This window comes from Bos indicus x Bos taurus, chromosome 18, assembly GCF_003369695.1.
Source record: "Bos indicus x Bos taurus breed Angus x Brahman F1 hybrid chromosome 18, Bos_hybrid_MaternalHap_v2.0, whole genome shotgun sequence".
NCBI classification, from domain to species: Eukaryota; Metazoa; Chordata; class Mammalia; order Artiodactyla; family Bovidae; genus Bos; species Bos indicus x Bos taurus.
Genome location: NC_040093.1, coordinates 1,690,816 through 1,704,649, shown reverse-complemented (window position 1 = coordinate 1,704,649; position 13,834 = coordinate 1,690,816). Strand labels below are relative to the sequence as shown.

The 13,834-nt window shown below is 39.6% G+C and overlaps 1 protein-coding gene across 3 annotated transcripts in view; it reads left to right on the top strand.

Annotated features, from left to right (window-relative positions):
* Positions 1–42: 42 nt before the first annotated feature.
* The window catches only part of LOC113875557, a 196,911-nt gene continuing 183,119 nt past the window's right edge, over positions 43–13,834 (top strand). For 2 of the 3 annotated variants that reach the window (XM_027514056.1, XM_027514057.1), the window contains exon 1: positions 58–755. In XM_027514056.1, the coding sequence (XP_027369857.1) occupies positions 287–755 (469 nt within the window). In that variant the 5' untranslated portion in view covers positions 58–286. Of the gene's footprint in view, positions 756–13,834 lie in introns of all 3 variants that reach the window. The other variant, XM_027514058.1, reaches the window with a different exon arrangement.

Genomic DNA, 13,834 nt, shown 5'->3' with positions numbered 1-13,834 from the left:
AGGGCCCCTCGCCACACCCTCGGCCCTGCCCATCGGGCCGCGGTTGCCGTGGCGACTGCTTGGCGCGAAGGCAGGAGGTTGACGTCAACAGAGCCAACGCGAGGGGCCCTGAGGAAGGGTCTGGGGGGTGGGGGTGTGTTCGACCCCCAAACAAAGAAGGGGGGTCACACGGAGAGAGCCTTACCAACGACTCCCAAATGCAAATCCTCTGAAGAGACCAAACAAACAAACAAACAAACCCGTACATTTGTCTAAGAAAGTGAAAAGCTGGCGGGCAAAAATATGTATGTTGAAGTTAAAGACAAATGAGAAAGTGGGAGACGAGGCTTTTCTGCCTGGGACACACGAAAGACCCGGGGCTAACTTCCCTAATAAACGAAGAATTCTTGGAAACCGATACCGTACAGACCAAATCGCGCCTGAAAAATGGGCAAAAAGGGAGGACACTGGCAATTCACAGAAAAGCACAAATGGCCGACAGACCTGCGGGACAGAACTCATGACCCGACTTCCAAAGACCGAAAAACCGAGAGCGCGACTCGCGCGCTTCAGCGGCCGCTCTCCTCACGCGGCCGCGCGTGCCGCCGCCGGGCCGGTCCACCGCCGTCCAGCCGGACGGTTGATGTGCGGGGCGCATCGCCGCCTGAGGACCTGTGCGGCGGGAAACGCGGTGGCACCGCGCGGGACAGACGACCATCGAGGACTCGGTTGTCAGTCACACCGTCGGTCAGGCCGAAGCGTGCAGCCACGACCCGGTAAGCAGTCCCACTTGTTCGTTTGTTAAGGGTGAACACACACGCGGTTAAACCTCTGCGGAAGCATGCAAGAAATTGTCAGCCGGTCACCTCAGGGGCCACGGGAGAGAGGGGAAGGAAGACGGAGGCGGGCTCCTGCCCGTCTCCAGTCCATTCTGCCGGACTCCCCCTCCAGAAACACGCGTTCTGCCGTGCGGTAGGCGCGGGGAGTCTCAGCGAGCCCCCGACGCGCGGGTGATCCGGCCGCCCCTCTCCAGGAATAAAGCGGAGAGGTGCGAGCGAGCCCATGCAGGCGTGCTTGGCGAGCGTCACTTTTTGTGAAAAACAGGCACTCTGTGGAAGCACCAAACTGTACCCGGGCAAAGCCATACCATGCGATTTTATGTGGCCAGCTAAAATGTAAGACTTGAATTTTAAAGGAAAAGATTCATGAGATATAATTAATTACAGAATGTACATTACCCAAGAGCATAAAGAATAGGATATCCAAAATGAATTTTTACATTTACACTTCGTAAGTATAAATATTTATAAATCAGTGGTTCCTGGGGATACTGGGCAGCTGCTGACCTGGGGCGGGGGGGCGGTGTTTGAAACCCCCCAAGCCTTCAACAGTCTCCGGCCAGCCAGCAGTGCCACATAAACAGAAAATCTGAATGAAAACGCCTTTGCTCTGCACCCTTGAATACTCCCCATGAGCACCCACAGAGATTCTAGAGGGACCACTGAGAGTGAATGCGGTCCTAAGCGTAGCGCAGAGGTTTCCAAATCTGGCCACACACGTCAGGAGCCGCTGGGGGAGCTGTTGGACGCTGCAGGTGCCCAGCGTCCCACAGAGGTGTTTTTTCCGAACCCCGGAGGGGAATTTAAAGTCTGGCTAGGGTCTGGAAGGTGATTTAACACATTCAAGGGACCCCTCCATCCCCTCTCTCCTCAAAACCTCTATCTGCAACACAGGTTTTTCTCTGGATCCCGCATCATTCATTCCCATCAGATAGCACATGTTCTCAGAGGGTCTCCCCTTTCTCAGCACTCCCTTCTGGCACCAGCCAATAAAGCCTTCTTGATGGAGTGGTCTCTGTCACGGACTCAACAGCTTTACCGCACATTCTCTCCCCTTACCATGCCACACTGGGGGCTTCCCCCTTTCCACACTCCTGAAACTACTTGGCAATTTCAGCAGTTCTCTATGTGGCTAAGAAACTTGTTCTTAATCTCACTTGATCTTTCAGTAACATTCAACATCCTCATTAAAACAATGATAATAAAAACTCACACCATCTTATTTTCAGAGACACTACACTGCCCTGGTTTTCCCCTTCTGTTCTCTTAGTTGGCTTCTGTTCCCTTCAAGCTCCCAATGCTCAGAACTCAAGTCACTAGCCTTCTCCCTCAACATCTACTCCCTAGGCAGCAGTCTAACCTAGCCGGATGGTTTAAATGCCACCTGCATGCCAACAGCTCCCTCTGGCACAGAAGTCTCTACAGAAGCCCAGTCTCATATACCCAACTAGCTGCTTAACAGCTGAGTGCTCTACCAGGATGTCTAATGGGCAACTCAAAACACTGAAAACAAACAGTAATTTCCCTTTTCCCTATTTCTATAAACAGCACCAGTTGCAGTAGCCAAAAATCTTGCAATTGTTCTGGATTCCTGGTTCCTTTACCAACAACATTCAATTCATCAGCAGGTCCTGCTGGCTCTACATCCAAGATACACTCCAAATTTGTCCCCTTTTTGCTCTGCATGATAGTACTAATCATTACCCCCTAGGTATTAGCCTACTCACTTGACTACCTGCTTTGACTTCAAACCCTTCCCTCTAGTATTTTCTAGACAGCATCTTCTTTAACTGTAAATAAGACATCATGTTGCAGCTTGAATTACCTCCTATTCTTGACCCCAATCACACTTCAATATGTCTAAAATCCACACCATGAACAAAGTTAAAAGAAAAGGCATCAATATCTTTTGTCACGGAAGAATGTTAAATATTTGTGCTGTAAAATTTAATAATCTTTTCCTTCAGATTTCTGCTTTTTTATACCTTAAGAAATCCCTCTCCATGCTGAAATCATAAAGATACAATACCCTTAAGTTTTAGTTTTTTCAGGTTTAGTTTTATATATGTTCTGTGGTATGGATCTATTTTTTTATCCTGACATATATGTTTCTGTATGAGTGGACCCATTCCTAAACTCTAGTCTGTCCCATAGGTCCATCTGTTTACTTGCGTGCATTAATTATTGGAGCTTTACAATATCTTGATATCTTAAAGGACAATTGCCCTACCTTGTTTTTCAAAAGTGTCTTTGGCTATTCTTAGCCCTCAACAATTTACTGAAACCACAAAAAAATTTAAAGAGAACCCAAAACATTTTATCATGACATCTCATCTTTGCCTATGATCTGTGCTACCTGTTTATTCATGTCTTCTACAGCCAACAACAGTACATTGTAATTTTTTCCCATAAAGATCTTGGTTGACTTTCGGAGGTCTTTTTTCCCATTACTTACCTAACAGGTTATTTTTGAGTTAAAACAGTGATAAAGCTTTTAAAAAATTATTTCATACTTACAGAAAAGTTGCAAAGATAATGTAAACATTCCTTACTCAGTCTCCCCTGATGTTAACATCTTACCTAACTTTGGTACGTGGTCAAATGAAGAAATTACCACTAGTACAAAGCTAGTAATTATACTACAGATTTGCCATAAATGTTTTCCTTCTGTCCCAGGATCCCATCCAGAACACCACATTACATTTAGTTATGTGTCCTTAGACAACTCTCGGAGAAGGCAATGGCACCCAACTCTAGTACTGTTGCCTGGAAAATCCCATGGACGGAGGGGCCTGGTGGGCTGCAGTTCATGGGGTCGCTAGGGGTCGGACACGACTGAGCGACTTCACTTTATTTTTTCACTTTCATGCATTGGAGAAGGAAATGGCAACACACTTCAGTGTTCTTGCCTAGAGAATCCCAGGGACGGGGGAGCCTGGTGGGCTGCTGTCTCTGGGGTCGCACAGAGTCGGACACGAGTGAAGCGACTTAGCAGCAGCAGCAGCAACAGACAACTCTAGGCTGTGACAGATCCTCCGTATCTCCTTGTTTTTAATGACTTTAGCAGTTTTGAGGAATAGTGGTCAAGTATTTTCTAGAAAGTCTCAATTTGAGTTTGTCTAACAGTTTCTCATGATTTGTCTTGGATTATGGTTTTTGAGAATTATCTGCTATTGCTTTTTATATGTTGATTTTTTTTTTTTAATCCAGTGAATTTGCTGACCTGTCCTTGTTAGTTCTAATAGTTTCTCTCAGATTTTCCTGGACGCTTTGAAAATGTTAACTGGTTTATGACAATTTTTAGATTTTTATTGACAATTATATCTCATTTCTATCATAATGCATCCTCTAGGACCTCTGGGGAAATATGGAATAAATCTTGTTCTAGACTTGAAAGGGGATATGTATCTTTTATTATCAAGTAAAAATGTCCACAGTAAGTTTGTTTGCAAAGCCTCTTTGTTGGGGATTAAGGAAATTCCCTTTAGTTCTAGTTTTCTAAAAATTTTTTCATGAATACATTTAATTTTTATGTAATGACTTTTCTGTTATCTTTTGGGAAGCTTATGTTATATAATCTGTTAATGTGGAGAGTTAAGGCAAATTTTCTGATGTTGAAATGTGGCATTTGTAACCCCTACTTGATCATGATAATGAGGGTCTGATTTATATACACATGCAGCAGGATACTACTGAGTTATATTTTACTTTTGGTTTTTGCACCTAAGTTCTTATTCTACTAGTTTCATTTTGGTATCATGGCTATACTAGACTTATAAAATTATTTAGATTTTCTTCCTGCTTATATTCTCTACAACAGATCATAAAAAATAGAGTTTCTCATTTTTGAAAGTTTAACATAACTCACTATAAAATTAAATCTGAGGTCTTTTTGCATGAAATATTTTTTACTTGGTTTCCTTAGTTTTGTACTATATTTCTGCTTTATCTTGAGTCAATTTAGGTCATTTATATTTTCTAACAAAATTGTCCTCTTTACTTACTCTTCTTTTACATTTAATGTCTGTTCTCTATTTTATTATTTCCTTTTTTCTCTTTATTTGAGTTTCTTTTCCTAGCATCTTGAGTTGCACATTTAACTCATTTACCTTTAATCTTTCTTAATTTTTAACAGGTACATTTAAGGCTATTACATTCCTTTCAAGTACCACTTGAACCGCATTCCATACATTTCACTGTTGTTTGGTACTATATTCCATTGCTGCAAATAGATTTCCTCTTAGTCACACTAAGGAATGTATTTAGGTTTTCAAGTTCTTTAAAAGTCTTTTGATTATAGATTTCCAATTTAACTATATTATAGCCAAATGATATGGTCTATATGTTATTATTTGATATTTGTTAAAATTTCTTTTGTGATCTTAGGATGTAATCAATTTTTAATTGTTCAGTGTATTAGAAAAGAATAAGCATTCTGTAATTATCAGGTACCAATTTCTATTTATGTCCATAGGATCAAGTTCTGTGTTTACATTTTCAGTATTCTTATTAGTTTTCTGTCTGCTTGATATATCAATTCTAAATAATTATTTAAAAAAAAAACTCCCATTAGCCTATGGCTTCATTCACTGCTCCTGGTAATTCTTTTTAGTTTTTGCTTTATGTATTTCAAGGCCATGGTTTTAGGTAGGAACAAGCTCATGATTTCCTGTAAATCAGATATCAAAGAAATTAATCTTGAAGTCTGCCTTCAATAGGGGAGTTAATCTGTTCACATTTTATGTTTCTGATATACTTGCTTGTTAAATGTGCCTTTTCCTTTGCTCCTTATTTTTTCCTTTCCTGCCTTCTACTGACTTGATCAAGTTTACTTTTTTTTCTCTTTGCTAATTTGAAAGCTTTCAATTAAATGTTATTTTATCGTCTGTCTTTAAATTCTTAATTATATACAAGTACTTATTTTTTAAACAGAGTGTAAAATAATAAAGGAACCTGCCATACCTTAGCAATTCATTGAATTTCTTATTCCCACTTTCCTGGTTATTGTCTAGAATTTTAGCTACATATTTTTAAAACAAACCCAAAGCACAATTTTTGCAGTCAATGATTAATTACGTTTACTGATAATTTATTCTCGTTTCTTGAATTTTACTCCTCTTTAGGTTCTTTTTTCCCCCCTCATTATAATAAATCCTTAAATAAGCCTTTTAGTGTAGGGGGCAGTCTCTGTATTTGTGTTTCTAAAAATGGCTTTAAGATATTTTTTGAATGACAGTTTACTTAGGTATGGAATTGTAAAGTGACCCTTCTCTTCTCTTATTTTGAAGATATTATTCTATTGTCTTCAACATCTAACATTGCTGATGAGGTTTGCTATGATATAAATGTTCCTAATAGCATTGGTTTTTTCCTCTGTGGCTTTTCAAAAGGTGTTATATATGGATTTATTTTTGTTTCTCCTGCTCAGGACTGTGTGACCAATGAAGGTCTTTCTGCCATTCTGCAGAATTCTTGGCCAGTCTACCTTGGCCAATATAGCTTTTCTGCCATTTCAACTTTATTCTCTTCTCAACCTCCTAGAGTATATTTGGCCTTCTTAGTCTGTCCTTTGTTTACATTCTCTATTTTTCATGTACTTTTCTGAGCTGCTTTCTGAGTAACTCCTTTTTTGAACTGCATCCAATATAATGTTTACCTTGACGTGTTTTACAGTGGCCTTTTTTTTTTTTTCATGTGTAAGATTTTTAATCAGTGCTTTTTTATATCTACCTTTCTCAAATGGATGAACATTGTATGAATACTATTCTTTATCTTTCAAGAATCTTAAAGTTACACTGAAATTATTAGAATTGCATTTTTATCAGGAATGAATTTATCCTGACAGCTCATTTTGTTGTCTTGCTTATTGTTAAGTTTTCCTATGTTTAACTCAGTGCTTTGTAATTTTAATTTCTAAGTGTTTGTTAGAACACTTGGCTATCACCCCTGACCCCACCTATCCCTTCCCTCCATATCTAGCTTTTTTCCTTTTTTTGGTTGTGTCTTCTTTGCTGTAGAAAGTTAGTCTTGAGACAAGTTAAATGGGGGCTCTGTGCCATGAGATAAAGGAGTATGTTAGTCACTGAGCAAAATTTAAGCTCAGGCTGGGTGTGCTCTACATGGTGATGTTTTCACTCCTGCCACTGCTCTTAATGTAAGTTGAAGCCCTGAGTAACTATTACTGGCTTTTTTTCAGTCTCATTTCATGTCAGGAGAATCTCACCCCAGCCCCTGTTTGACACAATGAGCCTGGGACCTCAATATGCATGGAGTGCTTCTGGACCTTGTTACTCCCTAGCAGTCAAACTGTTAACCACCTGTATTTAAAGATCAGAAGTCCAACAGGTTCAGCTCTTCAACCCCACAGATCCTAGTTTTTCTGTTCAGTTTTTTATCCATACATTTCTAGATCACTGAAAGTTATATTAAAAACAGGTTGAAATGTGAATGCAGCACTCACAGCACCATCTCAATCAAAAATATTATCCTTTTTTTAGGTGGGGGCAGGCACACTGCCTGGCAGGTGGGATCTTAGTTCCCCAACCAGAGATTGAACCCACACCCTTTGCATTGGAAATGCAAAGTCTTAACCACTAAACTGCCAGGGAAATCTCCAAAATACTATTTTCTAAATTATCTACAGCAGTTCTCACTTCTTTCCCAAGTGTACAATGGGGTTTTCCTGAGGCTGTATGACATGTGGTATCTCGACCGAGTGAATGCTGAAGCAGTTGAGAATCTAGCTGTTTTCATTCAAGCCAGTTGTTAAAGAGATTTGTAAAGATGTAAAACAGTGCCACTCTTCTCAGTAGTCTTTTGCTTTGGGAATTATTCACATGAAATTTAAAACAAGGTTGTGTATATTAACATGTAATAAACTTACTACCTATTTTAAATTAATTAATATACATTTAAAATTTTAATTTCTACAACTATATATATTGATAGGTATAATCCACATAAACAAAAATTCTTTAGAGTCCTTAATCATTTTCAAGAGTGTAAATGGGTCTTGAGAAAAAAAAAGTTTGACAACCCCTGGTCTACAATAAATCTTTAACAGATTGGGCGATCTGGGTATTATGATCCCATGAATTTGCATAGAGTTTAGTACATGGTTAAGTCTCTCAATGAATGCTTACTCATCTATTCGTTAACAGATATTTGAGTGCTTTCTCTCTCTCTCTCTCTCTCTCTATATATACACATAAGGACCAGTGGTAGGCCCGGTTCTGGCTCACTGCAATTAAATTCAAAATAGCCCCTGCCCTAAGTCATTTATTTGATAAGTATGTCTTTAAGCTTCAGTCTAGCTGGCAAGATACATAAAGTTGAAAAAATAAACCTTTAAAAATTGCAGTGAGGAGTCTGAAGAAAAAAACAGGCAGCTGCAATGAGGTGGAGAGGGGGATAGGTGTTTGTATGGCGGTTAAATAGAGCAGTCAGGGAAGGCTTCTGTATGGAAGAGAAGCTAAAAGTAAACTGTGAGAAAGAGCTAGCCCTGGGAAGAGCAAGGGGAGAATATTCTAGACAGATAAAATAGCAATATACAAAGACTAAAAAGGAAAAAAAAAAAAATAGAACAGACATCAGAATGCCTGGAGGATAGCAAGAATGGAGTAGAGGGGAGTAAAATGAGGTTTTACAGGTGTGCAAAAGCCAGTTCTTTAGGAGCTGGAGGCCAAGATAAAGATCTTGAATTTGATTCAAAGGTGATATGGAGTCATTAAAGATGTTTAAATAAGGTCTGACATAATCCACTGAAAGACGATTCATGTTGCTGTGTGGAGAACTAGGGGACTAGAGGTTGAAAACAGAGGAGGCCCGTAGACCGGTTAGGAGGCAGCTGTCTAGGCAGGATGAGAGTGCTCTGAACCGGCAGGATGGCAGTGGCGATAAGAAGTGGACAAATTCAACAGGTGTTTTGGAGACAAAATAGACAAACCTGCTGATAATCTGTGTATTTGTGGCAAAGGAAAAAGGCATCACAAATGATTCCTGTATTTTTGGTTTGAGCGGCTGGGTAGATGGAAGTGTTATTTAGTGAGTCCTTGAGTCACAGGTTTGGGGAGGGGAAGAACAGAAAATCCAGAGCTCTCTTTTTGATGTGTTACATTTGAAATGCTTACCCTCAAGCAAGTGGAGATGTTGAGTTAGGTACTCTGGAGAGGTCTGCTAGAGCTCTGACTCTGGAAGTTTTCCACACAGAGCTGTGAAGTGAACACTGTACTCTACAAAAATAAATTCAAAAATGTGTTCTTCAGTATTTAGTACTCTTGCATATTCAGAGCTGGATAGGTAATTATCTTAGTATACAAATTTGTATACAGTTCCTCAGTAATGCAAATCTAACCAATTTTCTTTGAGAGTGAACTTAATTGTTTAACCCCCTCTAGGAATTTCAAGACAACAGAAAACCAAATGTTCACATACAGGCAACCAACTCTATCACAAAAACTGCTTCTAAATTCAAATATTAAACAGTTAATTACACATAAGATTAAAGACAGGCAAAGGAGAACGCTGTCACAAATCTGATGTTAACAGAGAAAAATTCAGTGTCAAATCTGGCTGATGGTATTAAGATTCAGAACTATAAGAGTTTCTGTAGGCCAGGAAGGATCGCCTACCCACAGTTCTGCTCACACACCCCTGTCCAAGAGGGCACCAGGAGCCTTCTCTCACAGGAAGCAGAAGCACTCAGAGTCAAGTTATCACATGCCAAACAAAATACTTATTTAAAAAATACAAGGTTATTCACATACTTTTTTCTCATACTGGTTTGCCAGGCAGAAAGCTCTAATCCTGAACTGCAAAATGGCAGACACTCATTTATTCAACCATTCAATAAACAGGTATTATCAAAGACATCCAGACACTAGGGATAAAATGATAAAGGAGATGCAGTTTCTGCTTTCACAGGGGTGTATGGTTCACAGATGACACCAAACAATTATAAACAGCCACATAAATAAGATGAACGGGAAGTAGTACATGTGACGGCAACACACTGTGCCTAAGCATGTGTGTGAGGGAGTCTGAGGTGCTGAGGAAGAACACCGCATGTCTAATAAACAGCATGTACGAAGGTTAGGAGGCAGAGAGGAGTACGGAGAGCCATGCAGCTAGAATACAGACTGGCTTAGGACAGAGGAGGGGGAGAGCAGTCGGACCCTGCAAGGCCTTGGAGGCCACTTAAGGACTGGAGATCCCTGACGATCACAATCTCTAGCTTACCACAAAAATTCCCCCCAGGGTGACCAGCCAGCACTCGGATCTCACTCAAGTCTCCCAAAAAGTGGCATGATTTCCACTCATACTCACATGTCAACACCTCAGGATGTGATGAGAATGGTATGGAGAGGTGATCTGGCTTCTGCAATGCAGACTGTCAGGCCAGGAGAGAACACACACTCTTATCTGGTTCATTTTGCCAAAGGCCCACCAAAATAAATCTGAGGAGAACAGGAAAAAGACCATCATTGACATAAAAGTAAAACATGAATCAGAAAGCAGAAAAACATCTGGAGATTAGAGAAACATTTTATAAATTCTACATATTTCACATAATAGAAACTTCCATAGCCATTAAAAAAAAGGATGAGAAATACCTTATGGAATGATCTCTAAGATACACTGTTAAGTAAAAGTCAAGGTGCTGAACACTGAATACAGTATGCTTCTTTTGTTAAACAAAGAGGCAAACAATATATGTGTATATATATATTTGCTTCAATATACATGAAATAACTCTGGAAGGAAAATACACAGAACTAGTGACATGGTTATCTACAGGGAGGGAAGCTGGTGCTGAGAGAGGGGTGTGGGAAGGAAATGTTCACTGTGTACCCTTTTTCCTTTTTGAATTTTGGGCCACACAAATAAATTACATATTAAAAGTTAAAGCAAACATGTTAATATTAACCAAGGTTTTAGACAAATGATATGTAAATTTTAATGAAAATGAACATTGTCAAGGAAAATGCTGCTGCTGCTGCTAAGTCGCTCCAGTTGTGTCTAACTCTGTGCGACCCCATAGACGGCAGCCCACCACGCTCCTCTGTCCATGGGAGTCTCTAGGCGAGAATACTGGAGTGGGTTGCCATTTTCCTTCTCCAACGCATGCATGCATGCTAAGTCACTTCAGTAGTGTCCGAGTCTGTGCGACGCTATGGACAGCAGCCCACCAGGCTCCTCTGTCCACGGGATTCTCTAGGCAAGAATACTGGAGTGGTTTGCCATTTCCTTCTCCAGTCAAGGAAAATAAGAATTACTAAAACTGACTACCAAAGGAATAGGAAAAAAATTAGGAGAAATCTTCTTACAAAGAATTCCTATGTGCTAAGACTCTCTACTTCATAATTTCTATGCAAAGAGCTGACTCATTGGAAAAGACCCTGATGCTGGGAAAGACTAAAGGCAAAACGAGAAGGGGTGGCAGAGGATGAGATAGTTAGATGGCATCACCAACTCAATGGACATGAACCTGAGCAAACTCTGGGAGATAGTGAAGGACAGGGAAGCCTGGCGTGGTGTATAATCCATGGCGTCGGAAAGAGTCGGACATGACTGAGCGACTGAACAAGACTCTCTACAACATTTTAATAGCCTAGCACAACGATTTGCAACCTCACAGTCTCTATGAGATTAAAAACTAATATTTATTTAGCACTTCCTGTATGCAGGATACAGCATAAAACATTGTATGTATTTGTAGCTCCTCCTTATTGAGATATAGGTGACCTCATGACCTGTTTTACATGTGAGCAAAGTGAAGGTCATGGAGTCTTACTCCAACTTCCAAAGCCAGCAAATGACTGCAGAGTCAGACTTCAACCACTTGTGCTAATATAATTTTATGCTAACAAATTGGAAAACCTTAAAGGAATGCATCACTTTCTAGGGAAGCAGAAATTATTTGAAATCTCAGTTTAACTGGACCTGTCCTTCAAATGCTCAAGGAGCAAATTATTTTTAGTTTGTACACATTGTTCCAGAGCATTTAAAAAGACAGAAGGCTTGCCAGTTTATTCAACTAAATTAGAAGAGTGGCCTCCAAGAACAAATTTTTTACAATAAAATGGCTATCTTATATGAGGCATTTGCTCTATGTCAAGTTTTAGGAGTCAAGTTCTTTAAAAATGATCTGGGTGCTGCTTGGGAAACAGTCTGGCAGTTCCTTAAACGGTCAGTTACCATAAGACCCAGAAATTCCTTTTCTGGGTGAAATGAAAACATATATTCACATAAAAACTTGTACATGAATGTCCACAGCAGCAGTATCACAAGAGTGATACTGAAGTTTCCAATTCAAAAAGTGGAAATAACTGCCCATCATTTGATGGACCCACTGTTTGATAAATGGATAAATAAAAGGTGGTATATCCATACAACAGAGTATTTGGCAATAAAAAATGAAGTACTGATACATGCTACAGCATTGATGAACTTTGAAAACATTATGCTAAATGAAAGGAAACAGTCATAAAGGCCCACAATATCGTATGATTCCATTTATATGAAATGTCCAGAATAGGCACAGACAGACAGAAAGTAGATTAACAGTTGCCTAGGTCTAGGGCAGAGGGGAATGAAGAGTGAGGGTTTCTTTTTAGGGTAATGAAAATGTGTTAAAATTGATTTTGATTATGGTTGCACAATTCTGAATGTATTAAACACCAGTAAAGTGGGTGAACTTTATGGTAGTGAATTAATTACATCTAGATGAAACTGTTATTTAAAAATATGCATCTGGGTGAGTGCTCCAAATAATCTTAATGAAACTAGAACTAATATACTTGTTTTATAGATGGGAAATCTGCAGCTCAGAGAGGATGACATTTATTCAAGTTCATAATCTGGTTGAGAGAGTCAAGACTCAAACCTAGGTCTTTCTGCCTACAGTGCTTTCTACTTCACAACACAATTCTATGCAAATTAAGTGAGAATCTTCAAGAAATGGCCCCCTTGTTGAGAAACATAAACTCATGGCTAACAGGTTCACAAGGGCCATCTTCTAAGAACAAAAAATTCCTACAATACTATTAAACATTCCAAACCTAGAGTGAGAGAGAAGGCTGCCCATTAAAAAACCTAGCAAGTGGTTTTCCATCTCAAATAGGTCTGACTTTAATAAGAGTGCCCTGGAGGACAACAAAAGTAATAGCTGTCATTTATTAAACTTTTACAACAGGCAAGGCCTGGCACCAAGCACTTTATATGCATTAGTATGTTTAATCTTTACAGCAACTCTGTGAAATAGATACTATTATTATCCAAGTTTCATAGACCAGAAGTGAGTTACGGGAGGTGGGTAGCTTGTCCCAGGTCACATGCTAGTAGATGGGAGTCAGGAATCAAATGCAGATCTTTGAGACACCCAAGCTCTCACCACCGAATACACTTCTGTGCTATGAAATTTGAAAGCTATAATGAAATGGATCATTCTTGAGAGGAAGACAGATAATAAAAACTTGGCAAATATCAAGGGAGCGCTTTCTTCACAAAGTGCCCTAAGCCCTTGCCATTTTCCAGCAACTTTCTTCTCACTTCCAAGGAACAAATCCTATGTTTTATAAATTGTACCATTTCAGGGGAAAGAGGCAAAAGTCTTTCATTTTAACAACACAGCACGGGAGTTTTTAACCCCAAATACATCTTATTGTGAAATAGTAACAGCTAATATTAATTGAGAATTTATATGTGTCAGAAATTTCTCTAAGTGTTTCATTAAGTGTTAGCTTACTTAATATTCAAGACAATTGTCTGCAGTGGGTACTATTATAATCCCTATCTTAGGGATTAGTTAAGAGAGGCACAGAGGTTGGGTGACCAGCGCAAAGTCACACAGCTAATAAACAGCCAGGATTGAAACCCAGGTCATCTAGCTCCACCCTCTAGCACATATTCCATTTGACGGATTCATACTAGCTGATAGAGCTAGTATGTGATTCGTTAGATGCCCAGCATTATGCATAATACAGTATGTATTGTATCAGCCTAACAACTTGAAGAGG